This window comes from Miniopterus natalensis, chromosome 3, assembly GCF_054644295.1.
Source record: "Miniopterus natalensis isolate mMinNat1 chromosome 3, mMinNat1.hap1, whole genome shotgun sequence".
Taxonomy (NCBI): domain Eukaryota; kingdom Metazoa; phylum Chordata; class Mammalia; order Chiroptera; family Miniopteridae; genus Miniopterus; species Miniopterus natalensis.
The window spans coordinates 97,906,126-97,933,832 of record NC_142083.1 but is presented as its reverse complement, the minus strand read 5'-3'; the positions used below and the strand labels follow the sequence as shown (position 1 = coordinate 97,933,832).

General features: G+C 53.1%; 4 protein-coding genes across 6 annotated transcripts; 2 read left to right on the top strand and 2 right to left on the bottom strand.

Annotated features, from left to right (window-relative positions):
* Nucleotides 1-203: 203 nt before the first annotated feature.
* Nucleotides 204-4,159, top strand: PRSS8 (serine protease 8). 2 transcript variants are annotated; one of them, XM_016217667.2, is made up of 6 exons: nt 205-511; nt 709-732; nt 2,085-2,247; nt 2,538-2,809; nt 2,895-3,061; nt 3,184-4,159. In XM_016217667.2, exons 1-6 carry the CDS (start codon nt 427-429, stop codon nt 3,496-3,498), a joined length of 1,026 nt encoding a protein of 341 aa, XP_016073153.1. In that variant the 5' UTR covers nt 205-426; the 3' UTR covers nt 3,499-4,159. The 2 variants fall into 2 exon arrangements, with proteins under 2 accessions (XP_016073154.1, XP_016073153.1); XM_016217668.2 differs by lacking the exon at nt 709-732 and having other exon boundaries at nt 204-511.
* A 65-nt stretch (nt 4,160-4,224) lies between these two features.
* On the bottom strand, nt 4,225-14,834 carry KAT8 (lysine acetyltransferase 8). The gene is made up of 11 exons (XM_087815809.1): nt 13,298-14,834; nt 11,948-12,022; nt 11,694-11,869; nt 8,182-8,235; nt 7,931-8,095; nt 7,124-7,213; nt 5,440-5,580; nt 5,257-5,350; nt 5,006-5,156; nt 4,654-4,808; nt 4,225-4,393 (listed from the first exon to the last, which is right to left on the bottom strand). Exons 1-11 carry the CDS (start codon nt 13,506-13,508, stop codon nt 4,329-4,331), a joined length of 1,377 nt encoding a protein of 458 aa, XP_087671935.1. The 5' UTR covers nt 13,509-14,834; the 3' UTR covers nt 4,225-4,328.
* A 1,212-nt stretch (nt 14,835-16,046) lies between these two features.
* Nucleotides 16,047-19,753, bottom strand: BCKDK (branched chain keto acid dehydrogenase kinase). The gene is made up of 11 exons (XM_016217666.2): nt 19,275-19,753; nt 19,082-19,150; nt 18,885-18,995; nt 18,516-18,563; nt 18,316-18,435; nt 18,141-18,239; nt 17,881-17,954; nt 17,416-17,544; nt 17,234-17,323; nt 16,600-16,758; nt 16,047-16,506 (listed from the first exon to the last, which is right to left on the bottom strand). Exons 1-11 carry the CDS (start codon nt 19,467-19,469, stop codon nt 16,362-16,364), a joined length of 1,239 nt encoding a protein of 412 aa, XP_016073152.1. The 5' UTR covers nt 19,470-19,753; the 3' UTR covers nt 16,047-16,361.
* Nucleotides 19,754-24,949: 5,196 nt separating this feature from the next.
* VKORC1 (vitamin K epoxide reductase complex subunit 1) lies at nt 24,950-27,040 on the top strand. Of its 2 annotated transcripts, XM_016217674.2 has the most exons (3): nt 24,953-25,211; nt 25,993-26,102; nt 26,579-27,040. In XM_016217674.2, exons 1-3 carry the CDS (start codon nt 25,039-25,041, stop codon nt 26,785-26,787), a joined length of 492 nt encoding a protein of 163 aa, XP_016073160.1. In that variant the 5' UTR covers nt 24,953-25,038; the 3' UTR covers nt 26,788-27,040. The 2 variants fall into 2 exon arrangements, with proteins under 2 accessions (XP_016073161.1, XP_016073160.1); XM_016217675.2 differs by lacking the exon at nt 25,993-26,102 and having other exon boundaries at nt 24,950-25,211; nt 26,579-26,769.
* Nucleotides 27,041-27,707: the final 667 nt, after the last annotated feature.

The following is a 27,707-nucleotide window of genomic DNA, read 5'->3' as shown; positions in this document are numbered from 1 at the left end:
GTGGACCAGCCGCCCCCTGCCCGCCCCCATGCGAGAGCTCAGGACGGGACACCCACACCTGGGGTCTGGGAGGGCTCAGGGCTTCCGAAGTGAGAGAAGTTGGCAGAGCTGAGCGGGGAGGGCGGGGCCAAGGGAGGGGCGGGCAGGTAGGTGCCTCGTCCCGGGAGCTGCCACTCTGGGAGTTTTCTGTGTAGGCAGGCAGTGCTGGAGACGTGTCCTCACTGAGGGCTGCCGAGAGTCCTTCGTCTCCTTTTGTGCCTGCTCCCTGCCTTTGAAACCAGCCTTGGACACCCGCTCCGACCTTCCCAGCGCGGATTCCAGCATCTCGTCCCTCTGGGCCGGTCACCTGAGTCTTGGCTTTGAAACCAGTCCTAGGTCCCTTCCCTTGGGTGCCCGGCGTCTCCCCAGGGGCCCTCATCCTGGGCCATGGCCCAGAGGGCAGGCCTGGGGCCTAGTCGGCTGGAGGCTGTGGCCATTCTGCTTTTGCTTGGATTATTCCAGTCCGGGCTGGGTGAGTATGGAGGAGGAGGGGGCACGGGGAGAGGTTGTCCTGGGCTCAAAACCCCCGGCTCCCTAGCTTTTGGCCTCTTTCCCTTCAGCTTTGACTCCTGGGTGGGGGGGCAGCTGTCCAGAGAAGTGGCAGGTGCTAAGAAGTCTCAGAACTTGAGTCTTCCCTGCTTACCCCTCCCTCTTTCTCTTGCCTTCCAGGAACTGCTGGGGCCCGGGCTGAAGGTGAGGCTTGGGGGAGGGGAGGGAGAAGGGGGTAGAAGAGGGGACACAGACTCCGATTCCCTTGGAGGGTTTAATGAGTGCCTGCCTCTCTCTGCCAGGCTGTCTCCCACCCGTAACCCTCTAACTTAAGTCCCCCCAATGGCTCTGTGAGATGAGGACTGTGGCCCTCGTTCTACAGATAAAGAAACTGAGGTACAGAGAAGTGATTTGCCCGAAAGCGCACAGTCAGTAAGTGGGAGAGCTGGGGTTTTGAGGGAAAGAAACCAAGGGCCTCCTTTCTTCAAAGGAATGTCACCAGACTCTGAGTCCTGGCTTCACCACTTACTGGCTATGCGGGTGGCAGGTCCCCTCAACTCGAAAATGCAGTTGATTATGTTTATCTCCTGGGGCTGTATGAAGAATCCTGAAGATAAAGGAAGTGAAAGCCCATTCAGGGCCTCGAGTTGTTCGAAGTCACTAAATAGTAGCTATTGTCATTATTATGAGGGAGGAGGAACCTGGCCGGGCAGTTTTCTCCGCTCCTGGGAAGGTGACTTTGTGAAGGGCAGCTGGATCCTGTTCCAAACAGCTAGCCTCAGTGGGGGCAGGGTGGCCTTCACCTGGACGGAGCCCAGGTGTTCTGTTCCTTTGTTTGATATCCGCATGCACTACTCCATCTTTGTGCCTAGCCCCATGCAGGGCACTGGGGATATGGGACTCTGCTCTGGCCCTTGCCTTTAGGGAGTGCCCAGGTTGGTGTGGTTGAAGCGCATGGAACAATCGTGTGATTGGGCAGTGTCAGGGAAGCCAGGCCCTGGGAGCTCCGGTGTATTGCCTGACTCAGTCAGCAGGTCAGGGCAGGCCAAGGAGGGGCTGCCATAGGCAAATGGAAGTTTGCCGAGCAAAGTAGGGCTGAGGAAAGGTATTCCAGGTAGTGAGCTAGATAAGCCAAGATCTAGAGGTGAGTGTGAGGCCCCATGTCTGTGACAGGAAGTGTCCAGGTAGATGGCTGGAGTAGATGGCACTGTCGTGGATGGTCTGGGATGTATCTTAAGGGCAGTGTGAAACCAGGGAAGGACTTAAGGGGGTGTCACCTGGCCAGACTTCATTTATAAAGGTCTTCAGACTTATAAGGGGTGGACTGGATAGAAGGCTGGACGGCCTGAAAGGAAGGAAGCTATAAGAGACCTGAATGAGGTAATGGGTCAAGGTGGCAAAACTGACCATGGGGACAAAGGGGTGGCTGACTTCTATGAACTCACTTCCCAAGTTCCACAGTAGATCTCCTGGGCTCTACTGGGAGTGGCAGGGCTAAGGATATGGTATGGGGGCCCCAGAACGGCCTGACCCCCCTCCCCTTCCTCCCTGGGCAGCCTATTGCGGTGTGGCCTCCCAAACACGCATCACAGGTGGAAACAGTGCAACCCCTGGCCAGTGGCCCTGGCAGGTCAGCATCATCTATGTTGGCGTTCATGTGTGTGGCGGTTCTCTCGTGTCTGATCAGTGGGTGCTGTCGGCTGCTCACTGCTTTCCAAGGTACCAACTGGGTTGGAGGCAGGGTGGGAAAGTCAAAAGTAGGCTGGAGGTCAAAATTCAGGGATTCATTTACATCAGAGGTTGGGTTCTTGGGTTGGGTCTAGGGGTATCAATCAAGTCTGAAAGACCAGTCAGGAGTGAAGGCCAGAGGTCACAGGTCACAGGATAAAACTAGGGCACAGTTTGGGATGACAAAGTTCTTTGCCTGGGATCAGAATCTGGGGTTAGATACCATCCAAGGAACCAGGACAGGTCTCCTGGGTTCTAGCCTTTGCCCCCACTGCTTGCAGGGAGCACCACCATGAAGACTATGAGGTGAAGCTAGGGGCCCACCAGCTGGACTCCTATACCCCTGCAGCCGAGGTCCGCACTGTGGCACAGGTCATTTCCCACACCAGTTACCAACACGAGGGCTCCCAGGGGGACATCGCACTCCTCCGTCTCAGCAGCCCTGTCACCTTCTCCCGCTATATCCGGCCCATTTGCCTCCCTGCAGCCAACGCCTCCTTCCCCAATGGCCTCCAATGCACTGTCACTGGATGGGGCCATGTGGCTCCCTCAGGTGAGGGGGGCACTAATGTCTAGAGGCATGGAGGGAGCCTGACTCAGGGTAGGAGACCCTGGCTAAGCATCTTTTGTCCCCACAGTGAGCCTCCAGGCCCCCAGGCCACTACAGCAACTTGAGGTGCCACTGATCAGTCGTGAGACATGTAACTGCTTATACAACATCCAAGCCAAGCCTAACGAGCCCCACTCTATCCAGCAGGACATGGTGTGTGCTGGCTATGTAGACGGGGGCAAGGATGCCTGCCAGGTAAATGCAGGGGGTCCAGTGGAACAAATGAGATGAGTGCATCTTGGGAAATGAAGGCTGACGTGGGTGACTGGAGGCCCGGGGCCTGATCCTAATGGCTGTTGTATGGCTTTTCTCCTCAGGGTGACTCTGGGGGCCCACTCTCCTGCCCTGTTGGGGGCCTTTGGTACCTGACAGGCATTGTGAGCTGGGGTGATGCCTGTGGGGCCCCCAACAGACCTGGTGTGTACACTCTGACCTCCAGCTATGCCTCCTGGATTCACTACCATGTAGCGGAACTCAAGCCTCAGGTGGTGCCCCACATCCAGGAGTCCCAGCCCGACATCGAACTCTGCAGAAACCATCCGGCCTTCAACTCCACCCCAGACCAGGGTCTGTTAGGGCCCATCCTTTTGCTGCCACTAGCCCTGACCCTGGGCCTCCTCCACCCATGGTAGGAGCACTGAGCTTCTCATCCTGGGAGTTGACCCTGCTTCTAGGACTGCCATATATTGTGCCCAAGGACAGATGCCTGTTCCCAGGAATGGACCTGGCCCCTCCTTGACACTCTTTGGGCCTGAGGCTTAAGTCATTCCTTCCTCCTAGGACCCTGTGGGAGTTCAGGGCACCATCCTGATGTTTGAGCCCATTCTCCTACAGTCTCTTTGGGACTATAACCCATAGCCAGGAATTTTACTGCCTGTGGTACTGGCCAGAACCTCTGGCCACCTGCTGTCCATAAGCCTATTGGTTGGGCTCCTGTGAAGCTCCCAAGGAGCCTTAGCTAAGAAAATGGACCCTGGCTCTTATGTTTCTGGAAGACTGGACAGCTGCCCAGCTGACTGCTGCTAAAGGGCTGGCTTCCATGCCTGACTTGCTCTGCCTGATGAGCCCCATCGCTTCACCCTCGTCTTCTGGGCTGGAGCTGTCTCTGAGCAGCATGTTTCTAAGGACAGAAAAGGCCCCAATCTTGCCCCATTGGCTGCCATGCCCCCACTGAGCCTTGATTTCTGCACTCCGGAGGACTGAGCCCCCACCGGAACTGGGCTTGGGCTTGGATCTGGGGTGGGGGGTAGAAGGAGCAAGAAGGAATAAAATGTTTTGAGCACAACTGGCTGTGCGTGTGACATGCCATGAAGACCATCAGTTCTAGGCTTCTCCCTCCCACCTCTGAAGTCCAGAGCCACCGACAGAACTTGCTTTATTAAAAAAATGACGAAACAGACTGTACATATTTACAGGCTAGGGGGCAAGGAGGTGAGGGTCCAGCAGCAGGGGCACAGGCCACTCACTTCTTGGAGAGTTTGACTTGCTTGTGCTTGGGGGGTGCCCACTTAAGGCAAACAGAGTCCACTGTGGGGAGAACAGACATGAGAGAGGCAGGGCTGGGCCTCTGGGCCGAAGCCAGGTTTCACCTTTAGGCAAGAATAAGGGCAGACTGAGTCCTGGGGAGGGGGCAGGGAAGCCCGGGCATGAGTAGCCTGCCTCAGGCTCCGGTCCTGGGAGCTGGTCAGACTGGTTTAGGATCATGTGACAGCAAAAGGAGACTGTGGCTCCCAGTAGTCCTTACACCTACCCCCTACCACACACACCCTAGGTAGCCCCCCACCTACCTGTTATGGGTGGTTTTTTATACTGAGCACTTTTGAGGTGTTCCTCTACCAGCTTGGGTGTGACACAGATGACATGCTGGCCTTTCCAGTACTTGACCATGTTGAGGGACTGTAGGGTGCTGATGATGTCATTCTGGGTGATGCTGGTCATCTGGCTGCAGAAAGGGATTGGAGCAGATGCTGGGAGAGTTCCCTTGGGGGGTCTGGCTGGGACAGCAAAAGGGGACAAGGAGACAGGATCACGGCCAATCTTAGGAGAATCTTTCCTTCTTGGAGAATTCCAGGAAGCCTCCCTCATGAGGTCTGTGATGGACAGCATGCCCAGGACAGGGTTGGGGTCCAGGGTCCTCACCTAAGGTCCTTGATGGAGAGTGTGCCACGGAAGTCTCGCAGAATCTCCAGCAGGACCCAAGACCAGTAGCTGCGGTAGCTGAGCTTGCCCAGGTCGGACAGTGGCTTCTCAGGGGAGCCTACAGTGCTCTCTAGCTTGGATAGCTCATAACCTGGCAGTGGGAGGAATGAGGGTCCTGAAAACCCAGCCCCACCCTGGTACTCTACCCCCACCACAGGTACCCCTTTCTGGACAGAACAGGAGTCACTCACTGAAAGCAATGAGGAACTTCCCATAGCCACGGCGCTGGTAGGGAGGCAGGGTCAGGATGCAGGCCACATTGTTTCCATCTGGAGACTCCTTCTCCTGCAGGGGTGAGAAGTCAGGGTCTCTGAGGAAGCTCAGCCCCTACTTCAGTTCATACTCACTGCCCTCCCTCAACCTCGACCCAGTACCTTAGAGAAGTAGCCAACGATGTGGGCCCCCTGCCTGTCCACCTCAGTCAAGATGTAAAAGACGAAGGGCTCCACGTCGAAGTACAAGGTCTTGTGGTCCAGGAAGAGCTTGGCCAGCAGACACAGGTTCTGACAGTAGATCTGAGGGGCGGGGGAGGTGGAAGCAGACTCAGGAAGCAAGTACAATGAGCCCATTGAGGCCTGGGCAGGAGCTGCCACCCTGCTCTGCAAATGCCAGGCTCCACAGACCAGCCGGTGCCAGGCCAGTGAGAAGTGCCTCCTCACCAGAACAGCAGCACAGGGTTTCCGTGTGGAAGAGTACCTGCGCAGTTCAAACCTGTGTTGTTCAAGGCTATGTCCCAGCACCTGGCACAAGGCTAAGCATGAAGCTGGGTGCTTGTTAAATACATACTTGATGAATGAATGGGCCTCAAACCTGACTCCGTAGCCTGAGCGGTCTGCCTGCTTGGCCATGCTCTCTGCTGAGCCTCGCCTGCTGCAGGCCTAGACACCACCTGGCCAGAGACCAACGTCAGGAGGAACAGTGGGACCTAAAGGTTGGCTTCATGGCACAGAATAAGGGTCCCTCTGGTGTATGACGCCTTTTATATCCACTCTCATTTGACCCAACAACTGTGTAAGCCCAGCATGGCTAGTCCCATTTACTTAAAACTGAGGCTCTGGGAGGGGAAGTGCTTGCCTGAGACCTCAAAGCTGGCAGAGGGTAGAGCCAGCAAGAATACCCATGCCTCCTGTTAGAGCCCTTTCTGCCACTCTCCCCATTGGTGCTCAAGAAGGCAGAGCAGTGGGCAAAGGCCGGGCTCAGAGTGAATCTTCCTTCCCCAAGCTAATTATCACAGGCTGACTGAGCGGCGACAGGTCACCAGTAATAACGAAGGCCCATTACTGAGCACCTACGTGGTCCAGGTACCATGCTAAGTATGTAAGTATGAGACATTGCTATCTCAGTTATTCCAACAACCCCATGAGGTAAATATTATCATGACTCCTGTCTTATAGATGAGGAAACAGGAACAACGTTAAGTAACTTGTCTAAGGTCAGCTAGGAAGTGATGGGTCATTTGAAGCCCAGAGCCACTCAGAAGCCTGTCTTCTTCGTCTTACACTCTAACTGCTGTTCCACAGGAAATGGCAACATCTGCTGAGACCTTCCCAGACTGACAGGGCAAAGGCCAGGTTCTCAACAACGGTGAAGCAGATCCCAGCCCCACCTGGCCCCATTAAAGTCCTTTTGCCAAGAACAAGGAACTCAGCCAGCAGAGCCACAGAGCTCTCAGACAGGAGACCTTACACAAGGCAGCTCCCTCCCAAGGAAAAACAAACACCTTTTCTTCAGGCAGGAAGAGAAAGCCCTTCTAGAAACAGCCTCAGGCATGACAATCTCCACTCTGGGTTCCAGAATTGCCCGAACCTAAACTACCCCGAACCTAAACTACCCCATCAGGAGAAAAGTCCTCAGGGAAAGAACAAAAACCAGTCCCCAGGCTGGCACCACAGGCCCACATGTTTACCACGCATCAGCCACAGGGCAAGTGCCAGGCTGAGCGTGATCCTGCAGGTCTCTTCCTGGCAGGGCTGCTTACCCTGATGACAGTGAAGACTGTCCAGAGATGCCAGTGCTCCCCCACCTCCCCACATCCACCACCTTGGCCACCCAGCTCACCTTGTGGTCTTTGCCATCCACCTCATACACAGAGATGTTGCTCTTGCGGTAGATCTCCTTCCCTGGGGGCTGCCGCCACTGACACTGACCCTGGGGTGGGGATGGGGAGATAGAGGCCTGAGATCCCAAGGTTCTCTGCCAGGTGCCCGCCATCCTGCCCTGTGTGCCTTGCAGCAAATCTCTGCTCCTCTGTTTCCCTCTATATAGATCCTGGGCTCAACACTTTACCCACATCAAGTAATCCCTCCAACCACCTGACAAGACAGAGCCCATTTTACAGATGATGAAACCAAGGCCCACAGAGGCTAGGTAGCTGGCTCGAGCATCACACAGCTGAATGGCTTGAGTCCATGTCAGCCTGGCTCCAGAGGACTCTGGAGGGCTCTGATCCGTGGCACTGGTGTTTCCCAAATTGCATGCATTTGCCTCAGGTTCCTCCCTTTGAGAAACACGCTGCTTGCTGCATGAAAGATGAGATGCCCCACCCTGGCAGCTCCTGTGCACCAGTGCCTCCCATCTGTCCCCACCTTCCAGTCCCATCACTTGCTTCTGCTTTTGCACTGAAGAACCTGGCACTGGGTTGGCTTTGATACATATGTGGTGAAGGGCAAGGAATCTGAGGAAGGGGTAAGGGCAGGGATTACTGTCCCCATTCCACAGAAGAGGAAACTGAGGTCTGGGGAGGGGCAAGTAGGCCTAAGTCACTCCAGCAAGGATGGAACCAGGCAGGAATCCTTTGAACCTGTCTCTGTCTCCAGTGCCACAGTGACAGCGCCCTCAGCGGGCTGGCCTGCCTGGTGGCCTCACCAGGTGGAAGCGGTAGCTCTTCTCGTATTTCATGTATTTGAGGCAGTACTCGCAGAGCCAAAGCTTGGGCTGTTTCCCATAGTCTTCAGGGAATGGTGAGAAATACCAGGCATCAATTTCGTAGTTCCCGATGTGGATTTTGTCCACATACTTCACCTTGGTGATCTGTGGAGGGAAGTGGATGGCTCAGTCAGAGCAAAGAAAGCAGGGGGGAGGAGGAGCCCACAGTCAGGACCCCTGCCCCTGCTTACCGCCTCATGTTCTTTCTCCAAGGCTGCGGTTGTGGGGTCCATCTCTGCATAGGTCTGGGCAAGGAAAGAGCAGTGGACAGAGATGAGAAGTGGTGGTCAGGCTGTCCCTCTCCTATCCCAGCGCCCACCGTGCTTCCCTCCTGTCTTCCACATCCGGAATGACAATAACCACATAAATAGCTCACTTGTTTTACCTGGTTCTGAAGCTGCCTTGTCCAAGCTCCTCTCCCGCCTGCCCACCCATGTATCCCAGACGTCCGTGATGCCCAAGTTTGGGCCTTTTGCCAGATGAACAGGACTAGGATCAGGAAGCCTGGTTATAGTTCTTGGGCTGGTAAGAGCTTCAGCTTCACAATGAGATCAATCCAGCTCAGCCAGAGTTGTGAGACAGATGAAATAATGGATCCAGTGTGCCTGGACCTCTTTCCTGAACACCTGAGGAGATGCCTGCCCATGGGACTGCTCCCAGAGGTTCCTCCCACAGGCATATCAGACTTGAAATGTCCAGAGGGGAACTCATGCTTTCTTCCATGCAAACCTGTTCCTCCTCTTGGATTCCCCATCTTACTGGGAGCACCACCCTCAGTCCAAATGCCTGAGACCAATAATGAGCATGTCTTAAGACTCCTGTCTCGGCCTGGCATTCAATTAACAGCCAAGTCCTGTCAACTCTACTCCTTGAAATCTCTGGAATCAGTTCCTCTCTGATATTCTCTCTGTCCTACTCCAAATAGCCACTGCCACCATCCTAGGTCTGGACAACTAACTAGGTTTCCTTAGATTCCCAGCCTCCAGTCTCAGCCCCCCTGCAAATCTACACTATCATCCCTTCTTTTTCCAGCCTTTGTGCCTTTGCACATAAAGTTCCTTCCACCAGGAATGCCCTTCCTTACGCTATTACTGCCAGAAAATGCTTACTCAGTCTAGCAGAGGGTGAACCAGGTGACCGCGTGATAAGGCAGAGCTCTGTGAACTATCGCATGTAATTGTTTTTGTTCTGTTCTTTCCTGTCCCTCGAGGCCCAGCATCCTCTCCATCCCCTCCAGGAGGCTGGACCGGATTCTCCCAGTGCAGAATTTACCCTGTCCTTCCCAAGTCAGGAACACAGGAATCAACAACAGTAACCTCTAACTGCCCCACTTGGCTTCCCTATTTTCCACATTCTTAGAAAGCAGGGACTGAGTCAGGTCACACTCACAGCACATCCTGTTCCTAGGCCCAGCTCTGTAGGAGGAACCAAGTATAGCCTGACAATGGAGTGGGGACCCAAGAAGGCCTATAACCTATACTAGAGTAGACAGCAGCCTTGCCCTGAGAGGTGAGAAGGGAGAAAGGAGCCAACGTTTTACTCAGATGCCCCTTCCACAACGCACTTTGTCTGCACGGACTCATATATACAGCACTCACTTCTATTTTACAGAGCAGTAACCAGGCAGGGAGAAGTGAGGTCACTTGCCCTTGGGGATGAGCTAGCTGCCATTACTCCCAGTGCCAAGCACTCCACAGGCATTATTTCATTTAGTCCTCACAATAAGCCTGAGACAAGACTGCTCATTATCTGCACTGCACAAAAGAGGAAACTGAGGCACAAGGAGGTGAGGTCACCTGCCCATCACAGAAAAGGTACTGCTCAGGACAGGTGGGCATACGCCCCTGGTCTGTCCAACTCCAGAGTCTAACCCCCACAAAGATGAAGGAAGATTTTCCTCCCCATATGCCTCCTTCAAACGCATCTCCCAGCTTTCCAACGCACAATCCTCTTCTGCAAATGCATTAAAGAACTACAAAAACACTACTTTTCTTAAATGCTGCAATTTATTTAGAATTAAACATTAATTAGGTTCCAAAGAATCTTGCTGCCTGTCAACTCGATGATTATCCATTCTTTGATTTTATCTCCACTGACCCACTGTCATCCACCTGGCCGACTGCCAGTGAAGAGGTACATCTCTGAGACTTAATTGGCCAGTGCAAATTGGTTGAGGATCTTAAAGAACCTTAGACCTGTGCTGTCCAATAGTGTAGCCACTAGCCACATGTGGCTACTTAAGTTTAAATACATTAAATAAAATTTAATTCTTAGTAAACACATCTCAAGTTCTCAATAGCCACATGTGGCTAGTGGCTACTCTATTGGACAGTACAGATAGAAAGCATTTCCATTTATCACAGGAATTTCAATTGGACAGCGCTGCCTTAGGCCTTGAAGGGTCATTTTAGTTCACGGTATTTCAATTGCTTTTTATCACAAAACCATAATAGAAAGTGCAGTTAACACTATAAGTAAGTTGATGTTTATGCATATATATACATGTAATTGTATGTGAAATAAATGCTCAAAATAATACTTACCTTAAATAAAGTGCAATATACTCTGTTATTTTTCTGTTTTATCCTATTTTCTTCCATTTAAAAATTTAAATGCTGGTCACAACCCACTGGTAATCTACTAACAGCTATGTCCCACAGTTAGCAAAACATTGCTGCAAAGCACACGAGCACTTTAGAAGAAATCACATTAGTCGAAACTAATGAATGTCTGTGTGTCCCAAGAGCTCAATAAATCCTGTTCTCTTGCATTCCCCATTTTACAAATCAAGAAACTAAGGCTCAGAGGGGGAGAAAAGTAACCTCGCAGGGGCAGGCTGGCTTGATGAAAAGAACCTGGGTTTTGGAAACAAGTGGACCGAGTTTCTAGAATGTGTCAAAGTCACAGTTAAGGATTTGTGCCCTGAAGGTGGACAATGGCAAATCTAATTCATGACGGGGTTCCTAAATCTATCTGTACCTCCCTTATAAGCTGGTGATAATCATGCTTACCTCAGGGGGTTGTTGTGAAACTTCAATGAGATCATATATTCAAACACTTAGCCTAAAACTTTAGGTCACAGGCCAATAAATGTTTGTCATTATTAATTCCAGACTCACCTTTTACTAGCTGTGTGACCTTAAGTATGTTACCTAACCTCTCTGAGCCTATTTCCTCATATACAAAAAATATATACAGGATGGGGCAAAAGTAAAGTTTACATTTGTATTATTTTCCATACAAACAACTGCAAACCTACCTTTGCCCCACCCTGTGTGTGTGTATCCCTGTGGTGCTGAACTGCTAAGGAAGATTTGATGAGTTTATACACATACAGTACTCAGCATGATTCTGGGCAGTAGTAAGTGCCCAATATCATTCATTCTCTTCCTTCCCTTTGGACTTCAAGTTGGTTTGTCTAAGGTGGCACAACAGGAGACAGAAGAGACTATCAGTGCAGGAGGCCTGAGTTCCAGTCCCAGCTGTGCCATTTGCTACCTATGAGACTGTAGCCAAGCCCTTGCCCTCTCTGAACCTGTTTTCTCATTTGGGAAGAGTAAATGAGAAGAGGTAGGTAAAGGCTCTGACACACTGTAGAAGCTTAAGAAATGGGAGCTGTTGTGGTTTTGGCACTGGGACCCAAAGGAGTTGGCAGAGGCAGCTGAGCCTCCAGGGGCCCTGGGGAAGGGGAGAGAGCCCGGACCTTCTGCACATGGTTGATTTCATCATGCTTGCGCTTTTGGTTGCGAGTGATCTTGCGCTCAGGCTGCTCAGCCAGCTCGCTCAGGTACTTCTCTGAGTTCTTCTGGACGGCATCCTTCACTGTCTTGGTCAGCGCCAGCCGGTTCTTGTCTACCCATTCGTCTAGTCGCCGGTTAACTGTGAGGATGCACCATGAGAGTGCTGCCCTTCCACCCCTCTCCCCCCACCCCGGCCCAAATACCCCAAGTCACTCACAGCCCACATAGTGTACATAGAATTCCTCTCGGCCCTCCTGATCATTCACTCGAGACTGGATCACTTCAGCAGAATCTGCAGAGGAAAAAAGCTAGTATCATCAGGAAGGCAGAGCTGGAACACTGAGCTGTTTCCAGATTGCAGATGGAAGCTAACCTCACCTGTCCACATCTGCCATTCAATTCAATCACTGCCTGTGAGGTACTGTTATTCTTATTTTGCCCTCGAGAAAACTGAGGCTTACCCAGGCTTACAGATTTGAAAAGTGGTAAGAGCTAATACTTAACTGAGCTTAAGCCTGACTCCAAATTCAATGCTTGGTTTACAATATTCAGTTGTCTATTTGTTCAGAGGTCATGAAGGCTGGCTCTAGAGTCACAGAGTCTGGGTTTATATGTAACTCCAGCTCCCCACTTCTTAGCTATTTTAACTGAGCAAGTTATTTTGACTTTCTGAGCCTCAGTTTCTTCATCTGTAAAACAGAGATAATAGTGCCCACCTCAGAGAGTGAGTTAATGCTTCTAAAACTTTTAGTATAGTGACTGACAACTAGCAGACCATTCAGTAAGTGAGGAAGGCAACCACCGAGTGGCTGGCCCTATGCTTTGTTGTTGCTGCATGCAGAGGACAGGGCAATGAATCACAAGCAATCCTGCCCTCCAGAAGTTCCCACTTTGATGCGGAGGGCAGAGACAGAAAATGACAACAATGTTACATATGCCATGGCTGAGGTATGAAGGTGCAAAGCACACACACAAGAGAATGACTCACTTTGCCTAAAGGTAATCAGAAATAGCATCACAGAGGGATGGGGTGTTAAAAGGATGAGTTAGGAGCTAGGCAGGTGTGCAAGGAGAAAGGGCGAGCATTCCAAGCAGAGGGCAGAGGCAGCAAAAGGTCTTCAAGGAGTATAGCGTGGTCTGGTAATGACCTTTAATAGGGGTGGCGAGAAACCAGAGAGGACACGACGATGAATGCCATTCCGCGGAATTAGGAAGGAAGGGGAGGGGAGGGGAGGGTCGTTTTTGAGTTCTGGGAGGTCCTCTCTGCCGGTAGCTGAAGGGGGCAGGTGTAGGGGGAAGTCGCAGAGACAGGAGACCAGTGAGGAAGCACGGTTAACAAGGAAAGGGAATGAGGCCTCAGGCTGGCAAAGAGTGGGCTGGGAGCTCGACACACAAGAATTTGGAGATTGCCTGACTGGTGGCATTTGTGGGATGGCCCGAAACTCCGCGTTCTTTCCCAAGCCCCGCCCCCCACTGCTCACAGCCGGTCTCAGAACCGGCCGGCCCCGGCCCCGGCCCCCGCCCCGGCCTGCAAACACCGCCCCCTGGCCCTGGACTCCGCCCTCACGCCAGGTGCTATCCGGCCGCCGGCACAGGTAAGTCTCTCCGATCTCCACGGTGACTTCCGGCTCGCCGCGCGCCGGGGTCGGCGGAGAGATGCGACCCGGGGACGGGGCGGCCCCCTCAACCGCCGCATTCTCCCCGGGCCCGGGCTCGCCCTCCCCCGCGACCCCTGAAGTCGCCGCCGCCACCGCAGCGGCTGCTCCCTGGGCCGCCATCGCTGTAGTGGAAATGACGCCAGATCCCGGCGCCGCGCTGTGCTTTTGGCTCCGGGTCAGCGCCGCGTGGCGGAGGCTGCCGGCCCGAGGGCGGAGTCTGTGACGTGGCAGGAGCTCATTGGCTAGTGTGGCAGCCTCCGCGGCGCCGGACGAGCTCGCGGTTTACTGTGCCAGTTGCCCCGGAGTTTCTCTTTCCGGATGGAGGTATGGCTGCGCCCTAGAGCTCAAGAGAGGACTTTCCTGATGTGATGATTCAGCTCGATCTTTTTAAAGGCCTTGGTGCCTGGGGAAGCCAAGACGTGCCAATTCGCAGGGGCGCTGTTCCCAGTTTAACCGGGCGGAGCCAGAGCAGCCTCCCTGGCTGCGCGATACTAAGGCTGTGGGCCTGGAATTAACAGCCACCTGCACTGCCGCTTCCGCCAGCCTTATACTGGTCACCCCTTTTTTAAATGTTGAAGAAACCACCTTCCTTGTTCAGGATGGTTAAAGGATACAGGGTGGGGGAAGCTGAAGAGTGCCCAGGGACAGCCAGTAAATCACTCACAGAATCAAGCCTTTGTAAAGAATGGACCAGACCCCCAAACCAGACGTCTTCTGAACAGAAACTAGCCAGAGGCAGTGGACATAACGGAGAGCCTTCGGGCTTAGCGAGTGAGGAATCCTGGGTATGACCCTACTCTGGGGTAAGTTGTACAAGTGTGTCCATTCTCAGAGCTTTAGTAAGGGTTAAACTATGTGTAACTGTGTAAGCCATATAACTAAAAGGTTAAACCATGTATTCATCTACCTCTTATGTATATAAAGCAAGTGCACTGCACAGTTCCAGATAGGGTAGGTGCTCAATAAACATTCCTTTCGCCACTCTCCTGATCGATTTATAATTTGGCTATTAGACTTCGAAACAATTATAAGAGTGGTGAAATGCTCAGGGCCTGAGAATGGGACTCAGAGTTTACAGATCAATAAATAGCTGAGTTAGGTCTTTGTGGGGGTTGGTGTGTAAGTGCTGGTAACTTGGCTTTTGGAAAACGGAGTTTGGGGGAGGGGCAATGAATGCCACGTGTCTGGCAGCATAAAAAGAAAAAACCCAGAGGGAATAAATAGGAAATAAAAAATTAAAATTGTAATGTCTTCTCCCACTCTCCAACCCACTCCCCCATCTTCAAGATTGTTAATTCTATCTACCCAGGGTTCTGGTGCCTCACTTTTGACTTCACCTGACATCTTCAATTAGGAGTGCTGTCCCTTCTAGATAAGGATTACCCTTGGCTTTGTTAATCCCTGATCAGGGTCATTTCACCAACCTCCTCACTATTCTCCCTCCTATCCACCAGCCACCAGTGGTTCTTCTAATGTGCAAATCTGACTTTTCTCCGAAAACTATATAGATGTTTCACCCAGATCCCCTGGAATCTTTTTGTTGCTTCTGTGTGCCAAATTACATTCTATGTGCTTTCAAAATGTAGCACCAGAGGTTTTATTTGGCATACTGCCTTTCTGGCTAAGAGGTGTTTTGCCTGAAATAACTGAAAACTATTTCAAGTACCTCCCAACAGACATTAACCAGTGTCTGTGAAGCTTAGCTCTCTTGCCTCCAACTCTGTGGCAGAACTAACTGGCTCTGGACTTTTGCCTGAGATCACATCCTTGCCTGGCCTTCTGCCCTTCCCTTTCATGCTTCCCCTACTCCCTTCTGGGAGCATTTTCTCAACAAATCACTTGGATGCAAATCTCCCTCTCAGCATCTGCTTCTAGGGAACCCAACTTGATATGATACACACTTTCCTAGCTTAAAATGCACCTGTGGATCCCTGCTGCCTCCAGGATAAAGTTCCTGCTTCTTAGCGGGACAGTCAAGGCCCTGAACCCTGACTGCTTCTGCCCGCCTCTCCAGCCTCACTCCCTGCACTGCAGCCAGCAGATTTTCAGCCTGGCAAGTCACTAGTTTCCTGTCCCCCCTCAATCCCCCACCTCTATCAGCAATCCCACCAAGCAGGCTCTGGGACTTTCTCCTTCCCTGGTAAGATGGGCAGGGGGGGACTCACCTGCCCTGTGGAGCCCTTTCCTTTCGCCCTCCCTGCCAGGGTCCTACTGTCCTCTAGGGCTTGCCAGGGCACAATCGTGTGTTCCTTTCCTTGGCAGCAACAGGCACAGGTGGTAGGCAGTATTTTTAACCTTACATGGGCTCAGGAATCAGGTGGCTCAGGAAGTTGCCCAGTCGGGTGACCTTCGCCTCCAGAACCTGTGGCTGCCAGGAAGGCAAGAGTCAGAACTGAGGCCTGAAGCTGGGCCAAACTGGGCCTTCAACATTGTCTGGGAAGTAGAAACGTTTGTTAAATGAAATGAAAGATCTTTGCATAAACTGCCAGAGTCACCCCCACTCCCACCAAACCAAATGTGCAAGAGACTTGGAGCAAATTCTATTGCTGGTCTGCCAGTCTGTCAGGACAGTTAGGAGACTGGACATGAACTAGTTAAACCCAAGGGCCCAGGGAACCTGAATGGGGTCAGAAACAAAAGCTCACCTGCCCTCCCCACACGGGGCCCAAGAGGGCATTCAAAATGTGAACTTTAATAACAGCAGGTCAAAATGGGATTCCCCAGGAACAAGAATGATGAAGCTGATGCTGGAGGCCTCAAGGGTCCCCACTTCCTTCCCTCCAAGACCGGAGGCGGGGAAGCAGTGGACCCTGTTGAGGGGGGCACCCAGCTCCATGTAAGTCCATCTGTTAGGGGTCGTAAGACCCAAGATGCAGCAGCATGTGGAGCAGAGTGGCACCCTGTCTGGCCCAGAAGGTCCTGGCAAGGTGTGTGGCCCGGGCTGATCAGGCAAGCAGGCCAAGGGCTGTGGGGTCAGATGCGGAAGCTTTCCTCCCGGCCATCGATGTGACGGAGCCGAAGATAGACATCCGTGCCAATGCCCTGCAGGGACTGCAGCTGAAGGGAACCACCAAGGTACTCCGCGTAGGCCCGTGATGTGGGCAGCCCGAAGCCAAAGCTGGGGGTGGGGGTAGGGGATAGGACAGGGGCTTCAGAGGCTTGAGTCTCCTGGGTCCCCACACCCCTCCATAATGGCCAGGTGGGGCCTCACCCATGCATGGGTCCTGACTGGCCACTACTGTGCATGTCCAGGTGGCCGAAGAGTGGGTTGATCCGGGGGTCCTGGGTGCTGGACTCAGCTGTAGTGAAGTGGTAGTCCATAACCCGATCCAGGTCTTTGTGAGCAATTCCCCCGCCCCGATCTGAAATCCTGATAGGATGTCAATAATATGAGCTTGGCTCAGCTTGGTGGGGGGGTATCACTACCTCCCAGGCAGACAGTGCCATCCTGTCCCTTCTACCCAAAGGTGGAATGTGGTCCACCTAAAGCCTTGTACCTTGTTTTTTATAAGCTACATTTCTCTATCCTCACCTCTGCCTGGGCCACTGACTGCTTATACCTTCTCACAAGATTTGACATTCTCAGCCCAGCATCATAGACTGGTTTACTCCTGACTCTTTCCTCATTCTAGGCCCCTCAGTTGCGAATGAGGACAGTGCCCTGGGGCCTGCACCTGGCCCAATTCATTCTTATCCAGATCGTGGCAATCTCAGGACCAGAGAGTATGTCTGATCAGGGACCAAGTCTCAGAGTGGGGCAGGTACTGGCTTAAGGTCATACAGCAAGACAAAAACAGTGCCTGGAACAACTGTCCACCCCAACCCAACTCCAACTCAGGGCAAACCTGATGACGAGATCAATATCGTTGTTGGCGATGGTGATAACCACATCTGGGACGTTATAAGGCGTGTCTAGGTGACTCTCCATTGTGGCTCTATATAGGGGGAAAGACCAGTAGTAGGTGGTGGTATCCCAGCCTCACCCTAGTCCCTATCTGTCCTCTTTCAACATACCCAGCCAGCCCACCTCATGGCATTCTTGAGCAGCTCCGGCAGGATGTAGTCCAGTGGCATAGGGATGAAGGGGAATCGAGCAGCCACATGTCCATTGATGCGGACACGGGGGGCATTGCCGTACTTGTGCTCACACAGGCGTCTGTGGGTAGGAGCAAGGGTTCAGACCTACACCAGTGGTTCCCAACTAGAGGCACTTCTTCTGTGCCCCTCCCCCCAGGGAAATTTTGCAATTTTTAAAGACATTTTTGCTTGTCACAACTGGGAAGTAATACTGACATAAAGTGAGTAGAGGCCAGAGATCCTTCTAAACATCCTAACAAGCATAGGACAGCCCTTCACAAAACAATTATCTGACCCAAAATGTTAATAGTGCCACAGTGGAGAAACCCTGTCCTAGACCATGCCCCAGGCAAGGGCTCCGATCCAAGCCTTCCCGGCCCAAAGGCATCCACCCCCTTAGCTGTTCTGGCCTTACCTGGCAAAATCCACCCACTTTTCAATAATCTTCTTTGGCGAGAGGCGAGTGCAGATGATGCCAACAAAGTCAGGCTGTCAGGAGAAAGAAGGTCCGGACTAGGCAGCCCTCCACCCGCAGCCACCAAATGCTTGCAACTTCTGGACTGCTGAAGTGGTCCCAGGCCCTTGGCCCAGGTCCCCAGTCCAAAGGGGCCCCTGGCTCAGTCCCCTCTGCCTCACTTGACATTCCCAGGGGGTTCTCAGGTCCCAGGGTCCCACCTTGTCCTCATGCAGTGCCAGATGATGTGTAGCCAACATGCGGATCCCAAGCCTTGAAGTCAGGGTCTTGTCCAAGAAGTAGCGAACAAGCTTCTCATCCTGTAAACAGTGGGGCCTCAGTAACGCTCTGCCCTTCCGAGGCCCCCCAACAGGCCACCAGTGCGCTGCCCCTGACCTCTATGTGCTTCCGGCTCTCACGTAGGCCCTCAGCTAAGAGGGTCACCACATCTTTGTGGTCGTCCAGCAGCTGACGCACCAGCTGGCAGTATTGGGCTTCCTCCGTCTGGTCCTTGATCTGCAGGCCACAGAGTGATGAGTATGGATGGTCCAGCCCTGACCTCTCAACCCCTCACCCTGCCCTGGCCCAGCCCTCACCGGAGGGAAGTCTGTCAGCTTCTGGAAGGCACGGATGTACAGCTCGTGCTGCAAGGAAGAGGCAGTGTCAGAATTCACAGGGATGCTCTGGGCACTGGGTAGAAAACAACTACCTATGCCTACCTAGGGGACTGCCATCACCCCAATTCACTAGGTTCAAACCCCCATCACGGCCTTTCAAGTCTCCAATGAATATGCAGCCTTGGCTTCTGAAGGCTTGGGTTTGAGTCCTCTATGACCCTGAAACCTTTTGGCTGGCAAATCTCTGCCACTCTGGTCCCATTTCCTCATTTGTCCCTTGGTGGTGGGCACACTGACCTAAGGCTCCCCTCTACTAGGGAAACCCATGCCCCCTCGAGGCCACCTTACCACGTGCAGTATGGTGGGGTTGCAGCCAATGATGAAAGGCAGGCTTCGGAAGCCCTTGATTCGGTGAGCGATCCTCACTGGCAACTCTTGCTGCAAGTACCGCCCACTTTTCTAGAAAAAATGAAGGGAAGGGCTGGGGCCTGAGAGGCTGGACCAGAGCACCAGGAACCAAGAGAAAAACAGGGCAGGAATCTTACCAGAAGGTGGCTGCCATCCTGAGAGCGGCCTGAATAGAGCATCATGGTCGGAGTGAGGCGCACTGAGGGCTGCAGGGGCAGATGGGGCTTGAGCACTGGATCTCCAACACTTTGCCCCGCCACCTTTGCTCCGCCCCTTCCCTGGACACCCACTCCAGCTGGGGACCCAGACCTCGCTGCCCCAGCTGCGCACCTTCTCTGCTGCCACGTCAATGGCGGACTGGTTGTAAAAGGAGGTGACAGTCTTGGAGCGCTCCCTCGCCATCTCCACGTGGTGAGTATCGGTGGCGGAGGTGGAGAGGGCCCGGAGCAAGAGTGCAGGCCCCAGGAAGGGCCGGAGTGGAGGCCCCACCCGGGGGCCACTTCCCAGCACCGACGCCAGCATCATCCTCCTGCTCCTCTGCCGGACTGGGCGGCCACTAGGGCTAAGGACCAGGTAGACGGAGGCGACCCCAAAACGGGGCAAGGGTGGTGTGGCTAGGCAGGCAAGGGCTCTTCTCTTGAGTCAGGGGCGAGGGCCGTAGGAGGATGCTGACCAGCTCAGCCCCGGGGAGCCGCTCTCATCTACCGGGGCGGGGGGAGGGGGAGCCGTAAGGATCCAAATCCAGACGACCCGCACCATCTCCTCACTCAGGCGCTGGTATCCTCAGACCTAGGCAATCTCCCTAACCCTAACCCTAACCCCAACCCCGTCAACCACCTCCCCAAACACAGGCAGGCCGAACCCGGACAACCTTGCTTTCCCGAGCGCCTATTCTTCACCCTGAGGCTCTATCTGGTGGTCTAGAGCGGAGGGGATCCTGGGACCCGTCCAGCTCAAAAGCCTCGCCCCGGCTCCTGGGCACCCTCGTTCAGGAGACGGGGCGACCCCTGCCCGGCGCCTCGACACCCGGCCCTCCTGCCCTAACCACTCCCCAGCTTGGCCTGCGTACGTGCGGCGCAGGGCACTGAGCGCCCGAAGCCGGCTGCGGCGAAGCGGTGACCCGGAGTCCCCGTCTGGGCTCCCCCTCCGCGAGACACTTGGTTCAGCTGGGTCCCCCACCCCGTATGGTAGATGCCAAGCCGCGTGCCGCGCGCTCCCGCGGTCCAGCACAAGGGCGCAGGTTGCGGGCATGCGCTGCGCAGCCTCGGCCGGCAGGGGCAACGGCTGTCCCACTTACCGCGGGGCCCCAGCCAGGGCCGGGGTCTGAACGGAACGGCCCAACTGTCGACGGGCCGGGCCGGCCGAGCTGCCCAAGCCCAAGCCTCTGTGACGCTGCGCGGACGGTGGGCACCCGGTGCCTCCTGGGAGTTGTAGTTTGGAGCGGAGTACTCGCAGCCCGGGCGCCCGCTGCTCCTGTGTCCCTGCTCTCGAACTCCCAAATAAGCTCCACGACTCCCTCCCCAGGGCTGCCCGATTTATCTGGTCTCCGTGGCCCTCTGTCTCCTAGTATATAAAATGGGCTCCCCGGGAGAGAAGCGGGAGAGGGTGAGAAGATTCTTAATCAGCTCACAGACAAACCCTACCTGGATTCCTTCCCTGAGGTCTGGCTTTCTCCTTTCAGCTCTTGATTCGTTCATCGGAAATCAGACTGCCTGGTTCAAACCCCAGCTCAGCCACTTACTATCTGGGGCAATTTACTTAAACCGCTCAATCCTTTAATTTCAGTGTTGGTAAAATGAGGGTGAGCAACCTTGGGGTTGTGTGGCTACGTGAATTTATATATGAAATTTGCCTGAAACTATGCCAGGAGTGGAATTAGCACTATGGAAGTGTTAGGTGTGATCATTTATTCATTCATTCCTGCAACTAACACTCACTGGGTGACTTTTCCGTGCCAGGAGAGGAGGTTGGGTGTTGAATCAAATAAAAAACCCTTCCCAAAACCCTTCCCTGTCTCGAAAACAGTTTCAGTGTCATCAGCTGTAATGAGGGCTGCACAGGAGGTTGTGGGAGTGCCAAATAGGGATGGGGACATTGGTACGGGTGCAGCGTAAGAAGGACTTGGCCAGGCACGGGGGCTGGAGTGGGAAGGGCGTGATGGCAAGATAGAGAATAGCCTGGATAACCTGAGAATATGGCTGCAGCCATGTGGAGACTGGGAAGGAGAGGAGCTGAGTGGGGTGTCCAGAGTCAGATCATGAGGGAAAACAGTCTGCATTTGTTCTGAGTGGTAAAAAGCCACTGAAACGTTTTAACTTGTCAGGTTTGCCCCTTAGAACCCTCTGGCTACAGCGGTTGGGAAGGTAGGGATTGGTGAGACCAAAGGCAGAGAGACCGGTGAAAAGACACTTTTTCCAAGCAAGAGATGATGGGAGACTTTTCAGAGAATGTGTGTGTGTGTACTTGTACTGACTGGATTTTTTTAATTTTTTTTTTTTTTTTTTACCGTGGCTATGTATTTTATAAATATTTAAAAGTTTTTAAATGGGGGGGAAAAAATGAGTTAAGTGAAGCACGGGACATTTTTGGAGCCCAAAGGCTGTCTTGAACCTTAAGCGGTTAGGACCCTTCACTATGGTTGGCCTACCTGAGGAACTAAGGGAAGATCTGCAAAGACCACGAGGAAGGGGCTCCCCGAGTCTCTGGATTTCCTCATCGCTCCCCATCCCCCTCCACATACACATGATTCCCATCCTTTCTTTTCCAGGGTCCTGGCACTATCCTGGAGTAAAGCCAGGCGGCCACTCAGCTCTAGAGGCAGGCGCTGCTTGAGCCCCTGGCAGAAGGGAGCGGGGAGGGTGCTTGGAGCCGAGAGCACGCGCAGAGGCAAGGTCTCGGCGTGCTGGCCCTGTGCCAGACTCGGGGCTCACGTGGCCCCGGTGTGGACCGGGTAGGGAGCACTCGCGCTGGGCCCGAACACACTGCTGCCTCCCAGGGGCGAAGATTGGACGTGCACCCCACGATTCCTCTTCCAGAATGCCGCTCTCATTTAGAGCTTACGGTTGGTCTGGCACTCTTCTAATAGCCTTATGTGTACGAATTTCATCTCCCTAACAACCCTCTGACTTGGTACCATTACTCTGCTCATTTTACATATGGGAGAAGTGAAACCCAGAAAGCCCCCCCACCTCCTCCCCCCACACCCCCCTTCTTTCCTCTGGGTCCTTAACCCCCCACACTCACTGGCTCCAGCCACACTGGCTTCCCTGTTGTTCCCTAAACATACCAAGCACATTCCACCTCCGGGCCTCTCACTAGCTGTTCCCTCTATGTGGAACATCCCCTAGGTATCTACATAGCTTAATCCCTCATGGCCTTCAAGCTTTTGCCCAAATGTCACCAGAAGGAAGCACACCCTGACTGTCCTGTTTAAAATTGCAATCGCCTGGCCGCCGGTGGCTCAGTGGTTGAGCGTCAACCTGGGATCCAGGAGATCAGGGTTCGGTTCCCGGTCAGGGCACATGCCCAGGTTGCGGGCTCGATCAATGACTCTCTCATCATTGATGTTTCTGTCTCTCTCTCTCCCTCTCCTTTCCTCTCTCTGAAATCAATAAAGATATATTTTTAAAAATCTTATTCTAAAAATAAATAAATAAATAAATAAATAAAATTGCAATCAACTCCATTCCTGCTGCCTACTGTGCTCTACTTTTTATTTTATCCGTAGCATTTAGCACCATCAACATACTATATACTTTATGTATTTAATATAACTGCTCATTTTCTTCTCCTCTTCAAAAATGTGAGACCAGAGCATGAATACTTGTCCGCTTTACTGATTTATCCCAGGCCCCTAACCCTGGCACATAACAGGTGCTCAATAAACATTTGTTTTAAAATGACTCCTAGCCAACTGGGGGCGGAACAGAGGTCAGACCTAAGTCCTAGTCCTCTGTACTAGTTTCCTGTTGCTGCTGTAACAAGTTACCACAAACTTGGTGGCTTAAAGCAATATGAACTTATCTTACAGTTTTACAGTTCAGAAGTCTGACGGGTCTCACTGGGCTAAAACAAAGATGTCAACAGTTCCTTTCTGGAGAAGCCAGAGGAGAATCTATTTCTTTGCCCTTTCCTGCTTCTAGAGGCCACCTGTATTCCTTAGCTCATGACCCCCTTCCCCCAACTTCAAAGGAACCAACGTTGTATCTCACTGTGCCTTTCTTCTATAGTCACACCTCCCTCTGACCCTCTTGTTCTGCAGCCCCGTTTCAGCCCCTTTTCACTTTAAAGAACCCTTGAGATTACATTGGACCCACAGGATAACCTCTGTTTTGTTTTTAATCCTCACCTGAGGATACTTTTTCCATTGACTTTTAGAGAGAGTGGAAGGGAAGGAGAGAGAGAGGGAGAGAGAGAGAGAATAGATGTGAGAGAGACACATCGATTGGTTACCTCTCGCACCAGCCCTGACCAAGGGTTGAACCTGCAACCGAGGTATGTACTGTTGGCCGGGAATCAAACTCCAGACTCTTTGGTCTGCAGGCCGATGCTCTAACCACTGAGCAAAACCAGTCAGAGCAATCTCTCTGTTTAAAAATCAGCATAGTAGTGACCTTAATTCCATCTTCAATCTTAATTCCCATTTGCCATATAACCTAATATATCCACAGGTCCCAGGGATTAGGACGTGGACATTTGTGGTGGCTGTCACTCTGCCAACCACACTATCTGGAAGAAGAGAAGTGGGCCTGAGAAGGAGCAGCCAGGGAAAGGAGGTAGGTCAGCAGGAGAGAGACATATCACAGAAGCCAAAGGAAGCCTGAGTTCCCAGGAAGGAGTGTACTACAGTGATCAATACTGTTGGGAGGTCAAGCCTGATAAGAACTGAAAAATATCCGTTGGATTTAGTGTCCTGATGACACCAACCATTAGTTGGGGTAGTTTTGGGGGCAGGAGCTAGTTTATGGTGCCCTGAGCATCAAGGAAGAAGTGAGTAAGTAGAGACTGAGAGTGTAAAATCTTCCCAAAAACTTGATTGTAAAGGGAGATTTGTTGCTGTTTCTAAAATAGGAAAGAAGCAAATTTTCAATGCAGATGAGAAGGAAGGAGAGATATAGGAGCCATGGGTCATCAATAAATGCGATGTCGCTCAGCTGGCGTGGCTCAGCAGTTGAGTATAGATCTAGAATCCAGGAGATCTGGATCGGATTCCTGGTCAGGGTACATGCCAGAGTTGGGGGTCGATCCCCAGCAGGGGGCGTGCAGGAGGCAGCTGACCAACGACCGTCTCTCACCATTGGTGTTTCTATTTCTCTTCCTCTCCCATCCTCTCTCTGAAGTCAATAAAAACATATTTAAAATAAAATAAATGCGATATCTGTGAAGGGGAGAGTTCAGCTAGTCCACCGAAAGCTTCACCAGGAGGGACTGTTGGATTGACCCAGGCTCAGGTTTTGCCAGGCGGGCACCGCAATAGAACAGAGGTTAGGATACCGTCAAGGGTGTGGCCGAGCTGGTAGAGCTGGGAATTTAAGGAGAGAGAAAGCGAGAGAGAGACCCGCCGGCAGGAGGCGCTGGTGAGGCAGGGGGGGATTGCTGTAACTAAGGATATTGCAATCTTAATGGCATCTGAAATAATTTCAGGGGAAATGCTTGGTTCTCGATGGATCGCACTACTCGCTGGATTTCGTGACCCGCTGGCCTCTAGGTCCTGGACGTCCCAATGCTTAGAATAGGGCCTGTCATAGAGTAAGCGCTATGTACTGTTAGCTATGATTAAGATACGTACGTAATTTTTAAAACTCCGGGGACTCCATTTCCCTTGAGGCTTTGCGGCCCCTTGGACTACAACTCCCCTAATGCCTGGCAGGACCTCCATTGCCTGAAGACCCAGGGCGGGCACTCTGGTTTTCCAGTCCCAGCATCCCGCGCTGTTTGCCTGCCTCACCCGCGCGCAGTTTCAGCCCGAGGGAAACCCCATTGGGTCGAGAGTGCGGAGCTAGACCTCGCCCCGCGGCGGGGTGGGCGTGGCCGTCCCTCGCCCCGCCCCTGCTCCGTGGCTGGTTCGCTTTCAGCGGGCGCCGGACACCCAGACATGGGCCTGACCTGGGGGAGCCCCGGGGCGGTGCGGCTGGCGCTCTGCCTCGCAGGCTTGGTGCTCTCTCTCTACGCGCTGCACGTGAAGGCGGCGCGCGCCCGGGACCAAGATTACCGCGCGCTCTGTGACGTGGGCACCGCCATCAGCTGTTCGCGTGTCTTCTCGTCCAGGTGCGTGTGGGAGTGGAAGGCTTGGGGCGCCCGGCCACTCGTGGGTGCGGTGCTTGGGGACCAGGTGTGCATGGCGAACAGGTTGCCAGGAAGCAGATGCATGGGGACCAGGCTGCTCCGGGGGGCACTTGCCCAGCGAATCGGGTGTGTCCGTGATAGGAGGGGCGGGCTGGGGGCGCAGATAACGCTGGGGACTGTGGTTACTATGGGGAGTAGTACGTGGATCTGGATTACAAGGAATAACGGTGACCAGGCAGGAAGGGGGGGGCCAAGGTGTAGGGACTGATGATGGTCTTGAGGATAGTCGTGCCTGGGGATGAGGCAGCCGGGTCTGGCTATGCTTCAGGGCCTCGGGCTAGTGGGATGACCAAATACAGAGGAGGGGAATGCGCGGCCAGGAAGCTGGAGAATTAGGGGTCCAGAGAGGTTCAGCCGGGGATTCCCAGTCTCTGGTAACTCTGTAAAGCAAGGTCAACCGTTATTTCTCACCACACTGGCTTAAGAATTATTGAAGGTCTAGGATGAAAAGAGAGGCCTAAGGGGGAACCTTGGCCAGGCCTGGCCTGGGAATAGGGAAAGATAGGAGCAAACACATGGAATCCTGAAGCGGTCGAAGAGAAGCTTCACCAGGAAGTCATCAACCCTTGGCCTCAAGCTGGGGTAGGGGGTTGGGGACAAAGGGCAGGGAGACAGTCCACGTGGCTTCTTGGAAATCACCCCTCCAGGACAGGGCCCAAGGCACTGGGTTGACACTCCTTACCTGCGCCCTCCCCTCCACCAGGTGGGGCCAGGGCTTCGGGCTGGTGGAACAAGTGCTGGGCCGGGACAGCATCTTCAATCAATCCAACAGCATATTCGGTTGCATCTTCTACACACTACAGCTGTTGTTAGGTAACTGGCCCTGCCCCTTCTTTGCAGGCCCCCTTCCTTTCCAGTCCCATCCCTTGCAATCTTGGGGACTCCTACAGCTGACAGGCAGCTGCTCATCACAGCACCCTGGGGGTGGGAACTAATAGGAGGCTTTCAGTTAGCTAGGAAATGTCAGAGCCAGAGGACCCTTAACCACTTTGTAAGACACCAGTTTTGTGGGAAAGATGCAGAAGTTCTTTTTGGGGGGAATCTAAGGATCGTTTGTCTTTCATTTCATGTACATGAAATTTCAGCAGGAAAATTCATTACTTGGGTCCCAGGGATCTTTGAACAGATAGGAAAACCAAGGCCTTGGTAGGACCTGTCAGACCCTCTTATTTTAGAGACTCTTTCCAGCAGCCCCTGCTGTCTGGGTGGCACCATGTAATGTAGTCACGGCAATGTTCTAGAGGTGGCCTGTCCCTGAAGCCCATGTTTGACTCTTTTCTTCCTTGCAGGTTGCCTCCGGGGCCGCTGGGTATCTGTCCTGCTGCTGCTGAGTTCCCTGGTGTCTCTCGCTGGTTCTGTCTACCTGGCCTGGATCCTGTTCTTTGTGCTCTATGATTTCTGCATTGTTTGCATCACTACCTATGCCATCAATGTGGGCCTGATGGTGCTCAGCTTCCGAGAAGTCCAGGGGCCCCAGGGCAAAGTCAAGGGGCACTGAGCCCTCACCCCGAGCCAGGTTGACCGCTTATGCTGTGCTTTGGCATGTCAGCCTTGCCTAAGGGGGACATGTCTGGGTCCTTAGAAGAGTCTACAACCCACCTCCACCATACTCCCAACACAGGATAATGGACCAAATGTGCCACACTCTTTCCTCCACCTAGTAGCTCTGGCTCCAAGGATTGGTTTCCAAAGCTCCTGCCATTGCCTGAGGAGGGAAGGTTCTGAGCAATAAAATTTGTTAAATTGGTTAAGTCTGAGCCACTTGTCTGCCCGCGACCCCAAGTCTTGCCTCCTCTGGGGCTGGAAGGATATGAGTCAGAGGGAAAGTGAGGGTCTTCCTGGGATGGGTGGTTAGTTCCTCCTCCAGCATGTGGAGTCAGCAAGACTGGGGCACCCCTAGCCCCAGGAAACAGGCTGGCAGCTTGCTGCTGCCCACGGGAGCCAGGCCTCCTCTCCTGTGAGGGCCAAGCACCCACTTGCAAGGGGAAGCTGCCCTGGTTCTACGCATGCTTGCTGAAACCTTATCAACCACCCCAAGACAGTGTTGGCAGCCCTGAAGGGCCAGGGACAGGTTGGGGTTTTTTCTTGTTCTCCCTAATACTTACTCAGAACTTACTTGCATGCCAAGAACTGCCTAAGAACATGACATGTGTTAACTCGTTTAATCCTGATAGCAATTGTATGACATAGATACTATTATTATCCCTATCTTGATGAGGAAACTGAGGTGAAGAGAGGCTAAGTAACTTGCCTAAGATCACACAGCTAGTGCCTGGAAGGGGGTTAGGGAGCCCTCAGTATTTTAACCCACCAGGGCCATCTGGTTCCGGTTTCTGTGCTCTTCACCCTATCCATAGCTGCCTCTGTGTTGGAGTCAGGGTTCCTGAACATTCTGGGCTGGCCTGAGTTAAAGTCAGG

Excerpts from the sequence above, each read along its gene's own strand:
- PRSS8 (XM_016217667.2), top strand. The coding sequence starts at position 427 with ATGGCCCAGAGGGCAGGCCTGGGGCCTAGTCGGCTGGAGGCTGTGGCC. Across the intron at positions 512-708 it reads ATTATTCCAGTCCGGGCTGG|GAACTGCTGGGGCCCGGGCT; the intron begins GTGAGTATGGAG and ends CTTGCCTTCCAG. Across the intron at positions 2,248-2,537 it reads GCTGCTCACTGCTTTCCAAG|GGAGCACCACCATGAAGACT; the intron begins GTACCAACTGGG and ends CACTGCTTGCAG.
- BCKDK (XM_016217666.2), bottom strand. The coding sequence starts at position 19,469 with ATGATGCTGGCGTCGGTGCTGGGAAGTGGCCCCCGGGTGGGGCCTCCA. Across the intron at positions 18,240-18,315 it reads AGAGCCGGAAGCACATAGAG|GATGAGAAGCTTGTTCGCTA; the intron begins GTCAGGGGCAGC and ends CACTGTTTACAG. Across the intron at positions 17,545-17,880 it reads AAGTGGGTGGATTTTGCCAG|ACGCCTGTGTGAGCACAAGT; the intron begins GTAAGGCCAGAA and ends TCCTACCCACAG.
- VKORC1 (XM_016217674.2), top strand. The coding sequence starts at position 25,039 with ATGGGCCTGACCTGGGGGAGCCCCGGGGCGGTGCGGCTGGCGCTCTGC. Across the intron at positions 25,212-25,992 it reads TCGCGTGTCTTCTCGTCCAG|GTGGGGCCAGGGCTTCGGGC; the intron begins GTGCGTGTGGGA and ends CCCCTCCACCAG. Across the intron at positions 26,103-26,578 it reads CACACTACAGCTGTTGTTAG|GTTGCCTCCGGGGCCGCTGG; the intron begins GTAACTGGCCCT and ends TCTTCCTTGCAG.
- KAT8 (XM_087815809.1), bottom strand. The coding sequence starts at position 13,508 with ATGGCGGCCCAGGGAGCAGCCGCTGCGGTGGCGGCGGCGACTTCAGGG. Across the intron at positions 11,870-11,947 it reads CTATGTACACTATGTGGGCT|TTAACCGGCGACTAGACGAA; the intron begins GTGAGTGACTTG and ends GCATCCTCACAG. Across the intron at positions 5,157-5,256 it reads GAAGTTCCTCATTGCTTTCA|GTTATGAGCTATCCAAGCTA; the intron begins GTGAGTGACTCC and ends TCCCACTGCCAG.